The sequence below is a fragment of the Triturus cristatus genome, chromosome 11, assembly GCF_964204655.1.
Source record: "Triturus cristatus chromosome 11, aTriCri1.1, whole genome shotgun sequence".
In the NCBI taxonomy this organism is placed as follows: domain Eukaryota; kingdom Metazoa; phylum Chordata; class Amphibia; order Caudata; family Salamandridae; genus Triturus; species Triturus cristatus.
The window spans coordinates 209,637,915-209,658,221 of record NC_140594.1 but is presented as its reverse complement, the minus strand read 5'-3'; the positions used below and the strand labels follow the sequence as shown (position 1 = coordinate 209,658,221).

The 20,307-nt window shown below is 43.4% G+C and overlaps 1 protein-coding gene across 9 annotated transcripts in view; it reads right to left on the bottom strand.

Annotated features, from left to right (window-relative positions):
* The window catches only part of ACACB (acetyl-CoA carboxylase beta), a 2,187,049-nt gene that overhangs the window by 1,672,875 nt on the left and 493,867 nt on the right, over positions 1-20,307 (bottom strand). For all 9 annotated transcript variants that reach the window (XM_085633342.1, XM_085633341.1, XM_085633344.1 and 6 more), the window contains 2 exons: positions 13,500-13,609; positions 11,062-11,143 (listed from right to left, as the gene is read on the bottom strand). In XM_085633342.1, coding sequence (XP_085489468.1) covers positions 11,062-11,143; positions 13,500-13,609 — 192 coding nt within the window. The remainder of the gene's footprint in view (positions 1-11,061; positions 11,144-13,499; positions 13,610-20,307) is intronic.

Sequence of the window (20,307 nt, the reverse complement as noted above, 5' to 3'; positions counted from 1 at the left end):
CAGGGATGATAGAATAGTTATCCTTTTATAGGGACACACATCACCAAGTTTGCTTTCATTTAGGAATCACAGGGTGACATTAACTTGGAAGAAAAACGACACAAAGTTTGTGTTGTGCATTATTGTTACCGAAAGGCGTGGTGGTTTGGGAGCAGCTCTGGTTGGTTTGTGAGCAGGAGTTGTTAAGGCAAGTAAAGCATTACAGTAAGCAGGCAATGTCATGTTTTAATTCAGTTTGCCTATGTGGGTATCGGCAGACACCTGCTAAAGTTAAGGCCCCTGCAGGGGCCTGCGTTAAGTCCCTGGGTTGAAAGAAGGGTTAAACGCGGGCCGCAGGATAGGGCTAGTGACACTAAAAATAACAAAGATATAACACAGGCAGCCCCGTGGTGGAGAGGAGTTCACGCACAAGGGAAGAAGCAAGGTACATTTCCACGGGAGGGGTGAAGGACAGGAGCACCAGGCACAAGAGGGGGAGTGGGAGGGGCTGCAATGCCTCTTGGCATCATGGAAACCAGGAGCAACGTACTGACGCTCCGTGCGCTGCGAAAAGCAGAACAAACTCGGGTTAGGCAAGCGGCCTTCACTTTTGAAGCACTGCACTCGTGCTTGTGGCGGCATCCCCCTTGCGGGAGCAAGCAGCGGCCATATGTTTGTAATTAACGTGGCTGCACCGCTGCTCCCTCCCGCAAGGTGGATACCCACCACAAGCACAAGTGCAGTGCGAAGACCGATGGTTAAAGGCCCTCCTAGAGCAGCGCATGCGAGCTGCCTAGGCGAGACCTAAAACGGCTAATCTTTGATTAATTCAAACCACCCCCAGTGGCACAAAAGGTGCATAAAGCCCATTTCTTGGAGCCAAGAATCTTGTACATGATCAGGACAGTGAAAAGAACCTTCAAATCTGTTAGGAGCATGCATGCCAGGAGAAACAAGCATTGGCATAGCCAATAGGTCTCGCCTTTGGGACCTTATAAGTATTTAGTTCCTCAGCACAATATCCTTAGTGCAACAACATCAACTGTTGCATGGCTAAACACTTAGAAGATCTTAAAGGCGAGACCTATTGGCTATGCCAATGCTTGTTTTAAGAGCTGAAAATAGATTCATCTTTCAGTAGTCTCTGAGATATTGGAAGGTACCGACAAGACAGAAGAGTCTCAGAAACTTGCTTTTCTCCCAAGGTTTCTTTTTATGCAGTCCAGACACTTTTTTGAAGTATAGAATATTTATTTATGGATAAGACACAAATAATCATGTCATTTTAAAGGAACTCCCCCAAAAAGTATATTGTTCTAGAATACTAAATATATATAATGCTTTGTATCTAAGCCATTATGAATGGTTTGCGAAATAAAAACAGGTATCACTGTCCATATAGCAAGCTTTTAAGAAACAGATGAAGGCACTTTATTATTACTTGTAAATTAAGGAAAATGCTACTTACCAGTATGCATCTGTTCTTGGCATGTAGAGCTGCAGATCCGCACACTTTGCATTAGATCGCCATCTAGTGTTGGGCTTGGATGCTTGCACCTTGTTGTTGTCTTGGAAGAAGTCTTTGTAGTCACGAGATAGGTGACTCCTCGCCTTGGGCGACAGTACGCATGGGCATCGACTCCATTCTCAGATTGTTTTTCGCCATGATGGGAAATGATGGAGTTAGTAGAAAAGAAAAAGATGTCCATGTGTGTATATCTAAATAAGATAGTACTGGAACAGATACAGGTCCCGGGGAGGTGGGTGGGCGTGTGCGGATCTGCAGCTCTACATACCAAGAACAGATGCATACTGGTAAGCAGCATTTTCCATTCGAGGCATATGAGGTGCAGATCGCACACTTTGCATAGACTGAACAGCAGTGTCTCCCCTAGCGGTGGTCACCTGTATCGGTTGCATTAGATTGAAAGAGTGTTTTCAGAACAGCTTGTCCTACAGAAACTTGTTGCTTGGCCTACACGTCAACACAATAGTGTTTAGTGAAGGTGTGTGTGGTAGACCATGTTGCTGCCTTACAAATGTCTTCTAGGGGAATGTTCCCTAAGAATGCCATGGAAGCCACTAGTTTGCGTGTGGAATGCGCTCTAGGGGGAATTGTTAATGTGCGTTTGCCTAGTGGTAGCATATTTGGATACATTTAACAATCCACCTTGCAATCCCAGCTTTGGAGATGGGGTTGCCTTTATGAGGTGGGGAGAAGGCTACAAACAATTGTTTTGTTTTCCGAAAGGATTTAGTCCTGTCAATGTAATAAAGTAGTGCTCTTTTGACGTCTAGTGTGTGAAGAGCTCTCTCTGCTACAGAGTCTAGGTTTAAAAAAAATACAGGTAACTCCACCTATTGGTTAAGATGAAATGCAGAGATGACTTTAGGAAGGAATTCAGGGTTTGTTCTGAGAACCACTTTGTTACGATGTATTTGTAAGAAAGGTTCTTGTATGGTTAAAGCCTGGATCTCACTTACTCTTCTGAGAGAGGTGATTGCAATAAGGAAAGCTACTTTCCATGTAAGGAACTGAAGTTCACATTTATGTAGAGGTTCAAATGGGGGTCCCCTGAGCCTAGTAAGTACAATGTTTAGATTCCACACCGGAGAGGGTGGTAATCTGGGGGGAATGATTCTTTTAAGGCCCTCCATAAAGGCTTTAATTGCTGGGACCCTAAAAAGTGACAAGTGTTGTCTGTTTTGTAAATGAGCAGCAAGTGCTGCTAGATGTAAACGTATGGATGAATATGCTAAATGACATATTTGTAAATGTAGTAAGTAGCAAATGATGTCCTGAATGGACGCATCCAGTGGATCGATATTATTGTTAGTGCAGTAAATGGCAAACCTGTTCCATTTTGCCGCATAGCAAGCTCTAGTGGTAGGGTGCCTGGTTTCTTTAATGATGTTCATACAGTCTGGTGGAAGGTTAAGATAACCGAACTCTAGGACTTAAGGAGCCAGACTGTCAGATTCAGCTGACCTGGATCAGGGTGCCTTATCAATCCATGGTTCTGCGTTAGTAGTGATGGGGAGGGGTGTAGCTTTTGGTGTGGAACTAGTGAGAATTCTAGCCGGGATGGGAACCACGGTTGGCGTGCCCATGTGGAGCTTGCGCACCACTAGGGGAATCAGTGGGATTGGCGGAAAAGCATAGGCAAATCTGCCTGACCAGTTCATCCATATCGCATTGCCCTTGGACAACGGGTGTGGAAACATGGCGGCGAAGGTTGGGCATTTTGCGTTTTCGTGTGTGACAAACAGATCTATGTCTGGTTGGCCCCACATCTGGAAAAATGTTAGAAGAACTTGGGGATGTAGCTCTCATTCGTGAATCTGCTGTGTCTGTCGACTTAACAGATCCGCAATCTGATTGTAAACTCCTGAAAGGTGTTGTGCAAGCAGGTATATGTTTTGTGCAATGGCCCATCTCCAAATGTTCTGTGCATACTGGGACAGCTGCAGAGAGTGTGTGCCTCCTTGTTTTTGTATGTAATACATGGCTGTCATGTTGTCCGTCTGGATTAGGACAGCCTTGTTCTGTACATGTAGTTGGAATGATTTTAGTGCTAGGAATATTGCTAGTAGTTCTAGATGATTGCTATGGAGCACTTTTTGTTGAGTGGTCCATTTGCCTTGAGTTGTCTGATTGAGGAGATGGGCCCCCCCCCATCCTATGAGTGATTTGTCTGATGTCAGTACTATCTATCGAACAGGTTTGAGGAATGGCCGCCTTTTGGATAAGTTTGTTGTGTTCCACCACTGCAGAGAATGATGTGTGCGGCTGTCCACCAACACCAGATCTGTAAGTTGTCCTTCGGCCTGATTCCACTGATGTGCTAGACATTCTTGTAAGGGACGCATTTGAAGTCTTGCATACGGTACAATAAATATGCAAGATGCTATCATGCCTATGAGTTGCATGAACACTCTGGCTGGGAGAGAGTGTTGGGTTTGAAATTTGGTGACGAGAGCTTGTATATTGGCTATCCTGGATGGACTGGGATATGCTAGAGCTGTGGAAGTGTTTATTGTGGCCCCTAGATATTGATGTACATGAGAGGGCTGGAGATGTGACTTGGTGTAATTGACTGTGAAGCCCAAGTTGTGCAATGTTTGGATGGTTTGATGAGTGTGTTGAACACACTGATTGAATGACTTGGCTTTTATTAGCCAGTCGTCCAGATATGGGAAGACATGGATTTGTTGTCTCCTTAAGTGCGCTACTACCACTGCAAGGCATTTGGTGAATACTCTGGGTGCGGTGGTGACTCCGAATGGAAGGACTTTGAACTAATAGTGTTGTCCGTCCACTAAGAACCTTAGGTACTTCCTGTAAGCAGGATGTATGGGAATGTGGAAGTAGGCGTCCTTGAGATCTAGTGTGGCAAGGAAGTCTCCTTGTTGCGGCAGTGGAAGCACTTGTTGTAGAGTGATCATGTGAAAATGATTAGAGTGTATGTACAGATTGAGGGATCTGAGGTCATGTATTGGCCTTAGAGTCCCGTCCTTTTTGGGGATTAGAAAATACAGCGAGTAAACCCCTGTTCCCTGATGTGGTAAGGGGACTGGCTCTATAGCTTGCTTTTGAAGCAGTGAGAGAACTTCTTGTTTTAAAAGTGTAAGATGTTCTGTAGACATTGGACGCTGCTTGGGTGGTATGTTTGGGGGGGGGGGGGGGTGGTATCTAAGTTCCAGGCAGTAACCATACTGGATAATCTGTCTTACCCACTTGTCTGTTGTGATGGAGTTCCAGACAGGTAGGAACTGTGATAATCTTCCCCCGACTGGAGTGGAATGGTCTGGGGGGAGTGGAGGGAAGTCAGTTTTTATTAGTAGGGGTGGTGCGAGTGCTATTGTTACCTTGGCCTCTTCCTTTATTGTTATTCCCCCGGTACCCTCCTCTAAAATATCCTCTGTTGGGGGCTGTTTGAGTGGTATTTTTGAACAAAGATGAGGTATCATCACCAACATTTTGGGAGGCTCCTCTATAAAAGGAGCGACGAAAGGAGCCACGTGTGTGTGGAGACTGCAATGCTCCCATGGACTTAGCAGTCGGTGTCCTTTTTCATTTTTTCAAGAGCAGTGTCCACAGCCGGTCCAAAAAGTTGCTCTCGATTGAACGGCTGGTTGAGAATGGTTGTTTGGACCTCTTGCTTAAACCCAAAAATGCATAGCCAGGCATGTCATCTTAGCAGTACACTAGTATTGATGGACCTAGAGGCAGTGTCTGCTGCATCAAGGGCACATTTAATTGAGGCGTTTATTAATTTGCCCTCTTGTATTAGGTCATTTGCCCGAGTTTTGTATTGGTCAGGCAAATGCTGTAATAGGGTTTCCAGCTGGTCATAGTGGGCCCTATCATATCTAGCCAGCAGTGCATGAGTGTTGGCTATGCGCCAGTGATTGGCCACTTGTGCAGCTACCCTTTTGCCAGATGCATCTAGCAATTTAGATTCTTTATCGAGGGGGAGTGCATCCCCGGATGCTTGTGAATTGGCACGTTTCCTAGCGTTGGAAACTACTAGTGAATCTAAAGGCAGCGGTCCTTTGATGTACGCAGGGTCGTCAGGAGCAGATATATATATATATATATATTTTTTTTTTTTTAAATCGATTCTAGGATTAAGAATCCTGGCTCGTAAAGGATCTTTGAATATGTCTGGGGCATGTTTAATGACCCCTTTAATCATTGGTAAGATTTGTACAGATTTTTTGGGACTGTTCAAAGGAATCTAGAAGAAAATCCTCCTCTGTTGTGTCTGAGTGCATGTGCACACCGTGAAAAACAGCAGCCCAGAGATAAGTTATCCAAAACCAATGTTGTCATCTGGGGGAGATGGTTTTGTTGGGTATGGTTGGGGGCTTGGGAGGTCTGATGGATCTATTGGGTCATTGTAATCATCCCAATCGTTTTGTGGTGTGTCCTGTGGATCCGTGAGCGGGTCATTAGGGTCTCCCCCTAAGTCATCGTCATCATCGTCGTGTGGCGGTGGTGTATGTGTGGAGTGGTGGGGAGGTTACAGGCAGAGGTGGTGTAACAGGTTTAGGGGGAGGAACGGGATTAAGAGGAAGGACAGGAGAAGAAGGTGGTATAGGTGAAGTGGCACAGTCCTTCACAGGCACTGGACGGATGTGTGCCGTGTCTAGCTTCCTCTTCTTGCATGGCACAGTTGTGACATGTCATGTTTTGGGATGAATGTAGATGTTTTTCTGTTTGGGATCGACAGGATGCAGATGAAAAAGTTCCTCTTCCTCGATAAGCGCTTTTGGCGCAGATTATTTCGGTTCCGAGCGGGGCTGAGGTTTGTGCTCCTTGGCCTTAGGAGGTGTGGTAGAATCCTTTGTCTTGTTTTTCGGTTCTGAGGGTTTTGGTCTTGGAGCCGAAATGTGGTCTTTAGGTTTGGAAGTGTCCGGAGCCGGTTTGTCTATCTGCCTCGAGGTGTTCGGGCCGGCTTGTCTTTTGGCATCGAAGCATTCGGAGCAGATTTTGGAGCGGAGTGTTCTTTTGGCTTTGGTACCGAAGGCGCTTGTGGGACTATTACATGCGGTTTGCTCGGTCCCGAGCTACCGGGAAGCTTGTCTCTTTTCTTCAAAGCCGGGACCGGGGGCGGGGCTTCTGAAGTGTGTTTTCGGTCACAGCTGGGGCCAACAGGCGAAGTCTTGACCAGTGCCTTCTGTGTTGGTGTTGGGGCTGGGGTAGGGGCAGTTGTACTCACTCGTTGACCAGGAGTGATAGGGTCGTCCGAGTCTTTTGCCTCGTACACGATTTCCAGTTCTTCGGAATCTTCTTCTGGGACATCTAGACCTTGTAATGGTCACTGTGTGGGAACTTCGCTCCACACTGGGGGCATTTTTTGAACGGCGTCTTTTCCATGAGCCGTAGGTCTTTACGGCGTTGATAGGCCCAGCGGCCCGTGTCGATGACTGGAATCGAGCTGATGATAGGCGCGTCCAAGGTTTAAACGTTCGAAGTCAATTCCGAAGAGTTAGAGAAAGTTTTGTGCGTCGAAAAGTTTGAAAATGAAGTTTCGAACCGGTGCGCAAAAGTTGCATCCGAACCCAATGGCGGAAAAAAACAATCTGAGGATGGAGTCGATGCCCATGCGCACTATCGTCCAAGGGAGGAGTCACCTATCTCGTGACTACAAAGACTTCTTCCAAGACAACAACAAGGTGCAAGCATCCGAGTCCAACACCAGATGGCGATCTAATGCAAAGTGTGCGATCTGCAGCTCATATGCCTCGAACATGTATTTATATTAATTATGTATTTTTATTTATACAAATATTTTTCATGGTTATTTCCTGATAATGAGTTTTCAGTAGAAAAGCGATGTGGATGGATCTTCAGCAAAGAGTTCAGGGTGCTTGGCCTTGAGACATCAAAACCGTGAGGCTCACTTTAGTGTTTACAAACCTACAGAGTTTTTTATTTCATGTCCCTTTAACTTAAAAAAGTCTAGGCACAAATACTTAAGCCATAAGAAGTGCAATTCGCCTAAATGTATGCAAGGTCCATATGTCTATATATTTTTTTACATTACAGAAATGAGGTTTGCAACATTTTACTGTGGACTGGCTCTGGGAGTTAAACCCATATGTCTTGGCTATAAATCAACCCCAAGTTATAAAAGGGTGCTGAATAAATGTACGGGCAACAGTTAGGGGGAAGCTTTGAGCACTCAACAGATGGGCTCCCAATTTATGAAGGGTAGATAGGTCCAGGTTATGGATCACGGAGACTCGCTCCTGAAGAATAATTATATAATTATACCCGGAAGATAGGTTAAGCAAAGGGGGCTGATTCGATTTGCTGTTCAATATGGGAAAGACACTATGCTAAATGTAAAACTTTATAAACCTATTTGCTTTACTGAATGGGAACTATGCACGGTGCCTTCTTGCCTCGCATGCTGCCTGCGTTTGCTGAGCTCTCCTGCTCTGAGGCGCTGCCCCTGCTTTGGGCTCGGCTGCCTGCCGCTCCCTTCCCCAGTGCACGTGACTCACCCAATGCACAAAATAAGTAAGTAGACCACCTACCATCCACCTCTTCTCCCCAAGGGCGGGCACAGACTGGCAAGGGAAAAAGGGAGATGAAAGGGTGGGGGTGTAGATGAAGCAGCAACAGAGCGTGTGCTCTGCTTGAGGAGAGCCTTCCCAGTTGGCAAACAAAAAGAAGTGTAACCAGCTGTGTGGGAGATCTCGGTGGGAGGGGGTGCAAACATGGAGCCTTTGTTTATTTAAGTAAATGAAGCGCGGCCGCGATGTGCTCAAGACAAATGGTGGGGGCGGGCACAGGAATGCAGAAGCCTCACTGCATATGTATGTCAATATAGTGTATATATCTATTTTTTGCATGACCTAAAGTAATATTTCTGTACTCTTTCCAGGACATGTGGAGAATTCTTTATTATTTTCTAGAATGCCAGCCGTGTTTTTACAATTAAAACTTTACAACAACTCGATCATTGAGGAAAGCGAAACTCTTATTTATTCGATTTACATTGTTAGTAGAGGCGTCTATTCATGTCAGTGACCACTAGATGGCAGTGAGTCAAAGGGAAATCCACCACATTAAAAAACAATCGGTCTTCACTTTTCAAGCACGGCACTCGTGCTTGTGGCGCACCGCTGCTCGCTCCCGCAAGGTAGATGCCGCCACAAGCATGAGTGCAGTGCTTGAAAAGTGAAGACCGATGGCTAAAGGCCCTCCTAGAGCAGCACATGCACGCTGCCTAGGCGAGACCTAAAAACTAATATGGGTGGTTATTCTTTCTCAGGCTGTGATCAAACTTGAATTCCTAGAACACCTTCATGATGTTACTTGTGGAGGGTGAGAAGATTAACTACTTTGACCACAAGAACACCTTCACAAAGCACAAGTGACTGAAGATCTGCATGGAGGAAGACTAAAGGAAGCCAAACTGCACAGGAACCAAGAGATACTTGCCGCTCAACTGGCCTTTGAACAACAGTCAACCACTGTCTGGGTTGTGGAGCTGCAGAGACACTTCCCAGTTTCATCCCTTGTAAGGCTGCACTCTTCTTGATTCGCCCCGTACTCTTAGGGTTCCTGTATCAGTTCCCTTTCGATCTCAGAGAGATCTGGAGGTTTTGCAACGTCACAGCCCCAGCACTGGAACCGTCTTAGTGGCTGGCAACAGAATCAGAACAGGATAGAATAGAATCATTTGAACCATCTTTCCAGTCCCTATTGTTCTGAAGAGGTTGTCATATTAAAACAGGATGTGTAAGCCTAAATTAGAGATCCCACTGGAGATCAATGGTTCTCCAGTCTCCTTGTCCCCTCACCATTTATCTTTATTCCAACTGTATGTTTGTGATATAAAAGATTCTAAAGTATTGCAACCACAAAGCATCCCGGTGGGTGCTGACCCTCCACTATGTTTCCATTTCCACTCAGAGACCAGTTAGGTTTCAAATGTAACACTATGCTAAAGCTGCACACCACTTAAAGGGTCTCCCTTGAACTGGAAACTCACAAACTTAGCACTCTAAAGCTGCATCATTTGCTTTGCTGGACTGCAGTCCTCGCATTTTGGATAGTAGACTATCAGGTGATGGATGTTTTATCTTTTTAACTGGAAGCCAACTAACATGGGTTTCAACCAACTTAGGTGCTCCGTACTGAACCCAGAGCCGGAGGCCATTTGAACAGAAGGCAGGAGATATGAAAGCACTGTGACTACAAAGTATTGCTTTTGTCTGGCAACTCCAGTCCATCGACTAGAGCATTATCAACATTTTAGTAAAACCCAAACAGATCCTAGGGTCTTCAGAATTTAACCCAAGGCCAGCCCCTTTATAAATGATTGACCTGGTCCGACATAGCAGAAAATCTAGCACTTATAGCATACAATAAATATTAGAAACAGTGTTGAGGACATAGCTAGAACCTATAAGGTATTAAGGCCTTTGCTTTGTCTTCCTGTATCGTAAAAGTAAATGTTCGTTTTACTTATCTGTAAATCAAATTCCTATATGTAGCACTGATGAGACCTTAAGTTATAGACCTTGAGTGTGTCATGCGTTATCTTAGGTTCAAACCACTTCCACTACCTAGAGCAAAGCTTTTCTGCTCACTCTTTCAACTCCTGGAAGAAGCACGTGCCCATACTGATCAACTTGCTTACCTATTGGGAGAGTGATAGTATTAGAAGGTCTGTACACCGCTAGTAAACAAAAGAACCCTCAGACTACTGTTGTTATGTAACCACCGACTAGGTGTCTTGGCTATCAGTGGTGCCTGTGTTTTCTAATTACCCTCTTCCCAAGAGAAATGAGGGATCATTGGTTAATTCTAGTTGAAGATGGACTGCTGAAAAGGGTAATCTATCCACCCATAATGACATATACAATTATTGCTCTAATCTCCTGTGTGTGCATTAATTCCTCAACAGTTAACCCCAAATCCTGCCAGACGTTGACAATTTTCAGTCATGAGATTTTTCTATCGAGTTAGAAGCTTTTAAGATTTTATATTGCTTTTTTCCCCAAGTTTGGGGCCTAACTAGAAAACTGAACGTTTTACTAAATTGCATTCCTAGACCTTCATGACCAAAGCACCCTTTAAACCGCAATAAGTGCTCTACCTGCTAGGTCTTGAAAGTTAATGTTTGTGTTAGAGTATATTGTGTTTCAGTATATACATTTTGACAGGTTTCATAAATGTCACTTTTTTCAGAATCACAAAATGCTGCGCTTCAGAACAAAAATAAAAGTAAACTCGGAAAGCTGAAGTTTTTGCAAAAGGTCAATCAGTTTAAAGTTACTGATTGTTTCGGATTAATAAACTGATTCACTGACTCGCCTGGTGATATACTGTGGTTTTATAGAAAATGTGCTTTTATTTTAGGTAGCGAAAATGGTGACCCTATATTTTACCTCCCACTTAAAATCTCAGTCACACAGTAGCCAATCTGTTAGAAAGTTTCCCTTTGCTAGTTAAGAGCAACCAGTTAGAGAAACACATCGCTCCCACAAATCAGAATTGTGGGAAGGCATATACTAAATAATATAATTTGTGAATACAAGTGAATGATGCACTACTACCCAGGAACGCAATTCCATGTTTTTGGAGTAGCTCTGGAAGTTTAGGGTTTTCAGACGCATGACCCCAACCTGCCCAAACAGCCTGAAAGACAAAGGAGAAGAGGCAATATAAGATGTTTAAGCAAAGATCAAAGTGAACATTTAATGAATTAATCTGCAGCGCTTTCAAAAATATCAATTATTAGCAAACATTATCACTACATGTCTAAAATTAATCTTCGTTGTGTTTGCAAAGTCCAATGTAATCAATTTCCAAATTCTTAACTTGTGTGTCAGCTCATTAAGGTACAGTGTTTTGATTGCAGTTATATTTATTAGCCAAATTAAACACATAAAAGCCCTATTACATTGAAAAAGTGGTCAATGTGCACTGTTGTTCAGATCCAACAGGTTAGCACATCCGCCAGTCGCGGTGCACCTTATTCGGATGGTAGCATCAGTGTTGAGCAAATGAATTTGCAGGCATGGAGAATTACTAACATTTTCTAGCAATTGGGACGTCCTATTTTTGCTGGTTTACCAGACAGTAAAAACTGAGCACAGGCTAGGTTTGATGGTTTTCCTACGAAAATCCACACTTTTTGCTGTCTGTTTTGCTGATCTTTGCCAGCCGAAGACAGGGTCTGGCCAGAACAAGTGAAAGAAAGGCTACAGTTGAATCCAGGCAATGTTGCCTCTCTCCCTAGTTTCACCCAAGAAAGATAAACAGGAAGAAACCTGCTATGTGAAAACAAGCAGTTAATGCATTGCGAGGAGTATAAATACAAGTTCAACACTAATGTTTATCTCCTTCCACTGAAACAACAGTTTCTAAAAATGATCGAGTGGTCAGTGATCATTACATATACATTGAGAACTACGATGGCTTACTTTTACCTTTACACTTTAGAGGAGAGGATTTATTTTAATCAATGCAGTTTATTTTGGACTAATTATGCAGATAATCGTTCTTTTTTGGGTTCCTGCTACTTTCCGGCAAAGTCACACTTGTTTTTTGCCCAACTTGTTTCTAGAAGGATTTCTAATGTAGTATCCGGATGGTCTATCATGTGACTGGTACATTTTTGAAGTCATTGCTGTTAACTAATGTAGCCTGTGAAAGACAACCCTTTACAATTAGCTGCATATTCTGTAAAGTGACAGACGTCCCGTGATCGCATTGATGCTGCTCTGAAATGCATCCGCATCAACTCCAAAACCAGGGACCAGATCCTAGGTTATACTGGACTAAAATGTGTGATTCGGACCAGCGCTTTTCATTAGTCTCAGTGAATCTCATTCTCAGCACACTTTGGGAACACCTGGGATCCAGACCATTGTCTGTGCAGAGTATATGCTGCTCCACATCTAATGACAGTAATGCCTATTTATATAGCACACACCAATTGCTTCTTGGTTCATCCATGGCAACATCTTCATAGAATTTGTCATAATAGATTTTATCTTTTAAAATTGTTCATTGTATTAACTAGCAGTCAACGCAATGTACTACATTGCAATAAATTAACGTGCACAAATGATTACCTATTTCTTGATTTTTGAAGTCTATTGGTATAGTTCTAGAAGCCATGTGTTGTACGACTTGTATTATGAGTGTTGTGGCTCGGTTTGTACTTTGCCTCAACGTTACCTGTGAATTTAGTCGCTTCTCCACCTTTCCAGTTACGTCAGCTCAGAAAGCTCAGTGTTTGTTCATGTGTAAAGTTAACAGTTCTGCACACAGTGGTATTTTTCTCTTATGGTTGAGAGTTTAGCAAATGTGAATTCCCTATCTGGGTAGGGAAAGTGAACAAAGGGAAAATGGACAGTCTCTGGGGTGGCCCTATCAGGTGTGAAGTTGGCATCAGATCAGATGTTTGTGGACAGACTGGTTTTATATAATGCATTCCTACTTTGCAAACACTGCTATATTAGAGCTAAGGCAGCAAGATCACTCAGATTCCTGACCACGTTGCCATTTCTGGAACGATATTCACCAGGCATTTTTCTTTCAGGGGGTGGCGGGGGGATAAATGTGCAGTGATAGTAATTAAAAAGTTAAAAAACATAGAATATAGATTGAAAGCAGGAGAAGTATTATGCACATATGCTGCAACCACGTATAAACTTTTTTCATGATTTTGAAAATCTTACTTAAACTGTGATAATTATTGGTTATTCAGTGCCAAGAAACTCATTGGGGTGCAAAATGTCAGTTGTGTTTTACAACTCAATAAGTGGGGGGGTGCCTTGTGACTAATTCCGTCTGATATCAATTTGTTCAGTTAATTACAATGATATTGATTGTAGGTGAAGAGAAATGAATAAATCATTCAGATGCAATTCTGCTGGACATTTATATCCACATCGAACTGACGCCCATAGCAGCCATCTCCATCCCTCTACTCAACAACCCTGAGGCAAAAGAACAGTATTTCATGTGAATAAAACAGTTGTACCTGTACTGGAATGCGTTTGGCTACGTCCACTATCAACTCCACATTTGCATAGTTGTTATTGTTGGATCCTCCAGGGACTGGTACGTAGTGATCGGCCATTTTGATGTATTCTAAAATGGGCAATTGTAAGTATGAGGTTTTGATAAATACAAAAGGTTGTTAAACAAAACTGCTCAACAGGAATTATCTGTGGCTTCAGAAAATAACCCACGGAAAGCATTTGAAGCTTACAGACCCACTAAAACAAGAGCATTATCAAGGGTTAGTATTACCGTCTTATCACCCGTGCCCACCCCAAAAATCTGGTTAGGTGACAACTGATTCAGACTTGCAAGAGAATTCAAGCGTTAATGTTTGCTGGTGCACCGGACTGTGATTGTACCAGTTACTTCAGCTGTGTATCATTCAAACTCTAGAAAGATGGAAGCGCGGCTGTTGCATGAAAATACTTCTCAGGTACAAGAAAGTCATCATGCAGTGTTATAGGCATGACATGAAAAACCTGAAGACCCTCTCCTTTAAGGTGCCACCTCTGTATTCTTCCACACGCATACTCAGTGCAAAATATGAATTTTAAAAGCTCAAATCCTTTTGGGGACTGAACCACATATAAACCAAAGGCTATTCCTGGGGCGCCAGGATAAAAGACAAAGATGACCTGCCCAATCAATAAGCCGGCAGGCTATCCAGTGGGTGCGTAACCACATTACAATGTAGCCACTATCAGCCCCTAAAGAGCAGGCTTTAAAAGGTTTCCTAAGAAGGACCATACCGCCTTGTTTACAGTACACCATAAAGGGCGACGAGGATGTACAACTGCTGATATATCCGTGCATACGGTCTTTTGAACCCAGGAGTGGACATACTTTATAATGTGGAGACAGAAAAAACACTTTGGGAACAAGCACGTTAAACACCGAAAGAGCCAAACATCACTGAGCATTTCAGGCCCTCTAGGGTGGCTCTGGACTAGTTAGAAGACAACGTTCTGCCCTAGAGGAGATCTCCGAGGCCTCTTTCAATGTGAGCTGCGAGAGATGCTAACTTACCCGCTCCCCAGCAACTAGTTACTGGTGATTAAGCAGTGAAAAGTGACTTATGAGCATGCATGCCTAAGTCATATAAATAATGGAACTAGCGTAGGATAGACTTAGGCAATCAGTATTCATAACATTAAACTCAAAGGAAAATAGGCGTCTGCATGAGTAACAGAAAGATGTCCACGAGACATCATCGAAGGTGAACGAAACAGTCTCTGGTGTAAACAAAATTGTATGACTATTCTCCAGAGTCCACAGTAAAATCAAACGTAGGAAATACAACAGCTAAACAGACAAGCATTTGCAATGCAATAGGTCTCGCATTTACGAGAGTTTGAGCTATTGGCATTGTAAATGACAATGCCTTTTATTTATGTGTTGATTTTTAAAACATAAATAAAAGGCATTTAACAATGCCAATAGCTTAAACTCTCTCAAATGCGAGACATATTGCATTGCAAATGCTTGTTGAAACTTGCGAGTAAATGAAAAACTATCAGGCAACAGTACAGTTTTTAGGGTGTTTTGTAATTTTGCTCATGCATACATATATATATTCACTTAAAAAACCATAGGTTTCACACATGTTATAGTTAGCTGGACATTTCACTCGTAAAAAACCAATGAAATTCCCCCGTTATAGTTAGTGCAGGCAACTATAGCTCACGCGACCGCAATCCTCTGCTGATGACGTCCGATATTACATCACTGTATTTAGACACTTATTTACTACCCATGTCTTCTTCCATTAATCTTTAGCTATACATATATTACAAATATTTATTTTTCATAAAGACACATATGTCATCAGTGATGTAATATCTGACGTCATCAGCAGAGGATTGCGGTCGCGTGAGTTATAGTTGCCTGCACTAACTAAGCTTACCATACGCGCACCCCGCGATTTAAAAAAAAAAAAAAATTAAAATGTATTTTTCATACTTTTGGGACCTTCTTGGACCCCCTGACAAACGCTAGCGGGTCTGCAACTCTCTTCGTTGCCCCCTTTTCACGTTCTCCACCTTTGTTTATCAGTGTGAGACACACAAAATGGCGGCCGACACTTCCTGATTTCGACCGATTCGAATGTTTACAGTCATGTAACCACCAATCAGAATTAAGCTCGTTCAAGTAATTCTGTTCAGCCGTTCGGGCTGTAGCTTGGACTGAAGGTTCTATGGGGAAAACACGTTTTGGGACCCCCCCTTTTTCTCCGCCCCCGCTTGACGAATCCCCCCGAGACTTTCAGGGTAGGAGCGGAGCGGAGCGCCTCACCTAGTTTGAAAATTTCGCGAGGATTCGTCAATCGGCACCAAAGTTATTCAAAATAGAATGTTGTGGATTTCCTATGGAAACACGGTCCTAACTATAACTATCTACTGGCGACCGCCAGTGGATATATATAGATATATATATAGATATATATAGATATATATAGATATATATAGATATATATAGATATATATAGATATATATATATATATATATATATATACACACACCGCGACGCTAAAATTCGTAGGAGTGGCAGACTCTGTACAGGAAACTGCACTGATAAAGGGTTGGCAAAGAGCTCGTTCCTACTGAGGATTCCACTGGTCCCGAGGAAATTCAGGACAACACAGTACCCGACCACGACTATCAACTGGGCTGCGACCGACGACACAACACCATCTCATGAAAAGTGCTCTCGGGAAGGTGGCAGCGTGGCGGGGGCAGGGAGTGGGCATGCATGAAAGCAGGAGCGGCTGTAAACAGGAATGCCAGGGCCCCTTATCATTAGATAATATTATAAACGTGACTTTACGCAGCTGAGAGGTAGAATGAACAGGATTTGATGCCATGACACAGGATTCGATGTCATGACACAGGATGCCGTCCATGCTCTTTCTTTTAAAACACTTGGCAGGAGACGCAGGAGGTAGGTCATAGCTTGCAAGCTAGCAGGGGCGATACCCGTTAGAGCTGGGGGCTGGACCTCTTAAAGTAAAAGCGCGATGCGAAAAAAAACACGCGGTTGCCTTTTTTTAGTTTGTTTTGTTTTTAACTGCTTCTCCTCTCTGTGTGAATCTGAGTCGTTGCTGACACACAGCCTCCCTGGAGCTGGGGACCAAGGAAGGAAAACACCCCAAAGAAAGGATAAAGTGTCAGGAACAACCCGAACGTCATCACCCTTCAGAACAAGACTGAGAGACGGCATTGAGTAATAGTTAAACCCTCGCTCTACAATTGCTGGACAACTGTTTATTAGGAAGATAGTCCCACTCCAAGATGGTCGCCTGGTTTCCCTGTTTGCAGAGAGATTCTGAAGTCTAGCGTGAGGCGAGACTTAGTGTTCTGAGGAAGCACGTTCTATCGTGCACTGCAATTTACTAACGGCTGAGAGAAGAAGCATTTCTCCGTGTTCCTCAGAGTCTGAGTTTGGAGCGCATTCCCGTTTCGTCTCCGCGAGTCTAGATCGCGGGAGGAGAGTCTGAAAAACCATGAGCCTGAATTTCTTTACGTCATTATCTCGGCGTAATTGAATTTCAAATTCCTTCCTGAGGAAATCATTCTCGCATTGCAGCTCGGAAACTTGGTTTCCGAATTCTTGATGACTTCGTAGTTGAGAGACTTCGAGAGGTATTTGCAGGGTCTTCTTTACTCCGGTAAGCTTACCGTCGAGAGAAGGAGACCGAGAGCAGAACTGCGAAGCAGATTAGTAAGGACTTCAAAAGCAAGTAAGCAATAAATCGTTTGTGACTGTGTATATATATCTATTCTTGAGTCGCTGACTGAAAAGCGACAATTGAGCCTGCTCCAGCTTCTACCCTTTCCTCCCTTGCGATTTTCCTACTCTCTCCTTCTCCAGTTTACCTTTCCCTGTCCCTTTTTGCGCGTAACCTACTAGAAATTGAGCAGTGTGATCTCAGTGACCTACATATTCCCTACAAAAGTGAAGTTGATTTAAAGACTTGGAGTAAGCCTATCTACTGGACTATCCATGCGCTTTCTTGTTGGAATAATCTAAGGAGTAAAACTAAAAAGACCTGAACAATAGGTAAGGAGGGAAAGTTGTAGAGTAAAGTTGTAGAGAGAGAGAGAGTTAAGAACAGGATTGCCTTAACTGTGATTATATCTCCCAGTGCATTAGGTCGCTTCCACCACTTATCGACCAGTAGTCACCTTACTGGAAAAGAAGAGAAACAGAAAATCATGTGAAACCTGGTAGGGGGGAATAAAGTTAAGCGTAGTACTAAGATAGAGGAAGAAGATTAATGGCAAAGATACAGAATTGAAATGTTGTCTCCCTCTGTGCATTAGGTCTCCTAGAACTACCTTCACCAGATACGAGGAGGGAGTCCAGGCCAGCTCGAGTGTCTCTTCTCTGTCCCATTTCCCCTTTACCCCTGTCTGGAGCAACTACTCTTACGCAGTGTGTTCTGGAGGGTTGACAAGGGAATTTAGCGTCATTCTGCCTCCGCTAAGAGAATCGAGTGCAGCACTCTGACAGATTGAAGTGCCCACGAAGTGTTCTTCACCCGGGTAGAATGGCGGAGGGCTTTAGTCTAAAAGCTTTAGGAGATATGTTGGAGGGAATTCAGCGAGAAATAGGGGCACTAAGTGAAGTAAATAAGAGTTTAAGACAGGACATAATAGCTTCCAGACAGGAAACTATTCAACTATCCCAGAGAGTTAGAGAAATATCCACAGGAGCACCCACTGCTCAAAATTTTTCTAGTAGTTCTCTGCCCAATCAAGACCCACGCACTGTAGCTCAGGTTGTTCATTCAGTTTCCCCCATTATTCCTCTAGCCCCCCTGAAAGATATTGTGGAGATCCACAAAAAGCCCAACTTTTTCTCACCCAATGTTCCTTACACTTCATGTGTCGTGCCAATCTCTTCCCAGATGCCCAATCACGGGTAGCCTTTATCTTGTCCTATCTGGGGGGGGACGCGGCAAATTGGGCCATGCCTTTGGTTTCCCGAGATGATCCCTTTTTATATAATTTGGAAAGTTTCAAGGCAGAATTCCTTAGGAGTTTGATAGGCGCAGACTTTCCCAGGCTACCGATAATGAGCTATTAGAATTGCGCCAAGGAAACAGGGATCCCACTGAGCCCTTCTTTGTAGAAGCAGATGCTTCAGATCAAGCAATAGGTGGAGTTCTGTCCCAACGGCATAAGTCGACCGGGCAGCTATATCCTGTGGCATATCATTCTCGGAAATTTAATCTAACTGAAATAAATTACACAATCGCCGAAAAAGAGCTGTTGGCAGTAAAGGACGCTTTTGTGGAATGGAGACATCATTTACTTGGGGCCCGACACACTATAACCGTGTATACAGATCATAAAAATCTTCAATTCCTCAAGTCCGCAAGATCCCTAACTCCGCGCCAATTGCATTGGTCTCTTCATTTCACAGACTTTGATTTTGTGATTACGCATCGCCCAGGAAATAAGAACGGAACGGCGGACGCCTCGTCCAGGATCCAGACTGAAAGTGCAGAATATTCGGTGATTCTGCAACCCATTATTCCTGAATCTAAGTTTGTGTGCACCTTGTCCGTAGCGGACTATAAAGAAGAGGTCGGAAGACAGATGTCAGCAGCAGAAATGACCAAGTGGGCTAGCCAAGAAGAAGGCAGAGTCATCATGGATTCTTTGCCTTATCGAAATGGAGCTCTCTACTTACCTACTGTTACGATTCAAGAACAAGTGTTGAAAGACTGTCATGATCATCCTGTAGCAGGACATAAGGGAACTTTGAAGACCATAGACCTAATCCAGAGATACTTTTGGTGGCCCAATATGAACTCCCAGATTAAAAAATATGTGGAAACTTGTGAGCTCTGTGCCAGAGGGAAATCAAGTAGACAAGCTCCACAAGGCCTTTTGCAACCTTTGCCTACGTCAAAACATCCTCGGCATACTGTCACTATGGATTTGATTGTCGATCTTCCACTGAGTAAAGGGTGTAACACAGTATTGGTAGTAGTAGACACATATACCAAGATGAGTCCTTTTATTCCAATAAAAGGGGTTCCTTCAGCCTTAGAGTTAGCCCGGCTCTTCAGGGAGAACATAGTGAAGATTCATGGTGTTCCTAAGACTGTTGTTGGGAATCATTCTTGGACTCTCCTCTGACGGACCAGCTACGTGGTGTTTGGTGAGCAACCCACGTGAAGCACAATTAGAATATAATCTGTACCGGCGATCCTATATGAGATCGAGCGGGGAATATGATTACACATTACGAGGTTCACAAGACTACACACATTCATGTAGCATAGAAACCTTACCTCTCATTTCTCAACCTCATGGCACTGTAAATCAGCATATAAACTAATAATTTTGATGATTCCTAGTGACCATAAGGTATCCTAAATTAGTGACTATATTATATTATATGGTGACTCCAAAAGACATTAGTTCACGATTACGATAAGCTACATCGCTGTCTTTTTTCACCTCGATCACTTCTCTGGCAACCTCATTCAGATAGGGATGGGTGTGTCTATTGTGACAAGGAGTACTCTGATATCTTCCGGTTCATCCTTACTCTAGAGACCATTTTGTTTGTTCAACTGCCCTTTCCATTGTTTTACATGAATCTTTAGACCAGATTGAACTATTGAATTATGTTACCCTCTCTTGATGCAGTCCTAATCATTGAGGAATTAACACTCATTTACAGCCCACCGAGTACTGTTGATGTCTGGACAATGACTGAAAAGGGTGAGTCACACCTGTGTGTATTTTTTGCTGCTTTTAACAGTTGAGTT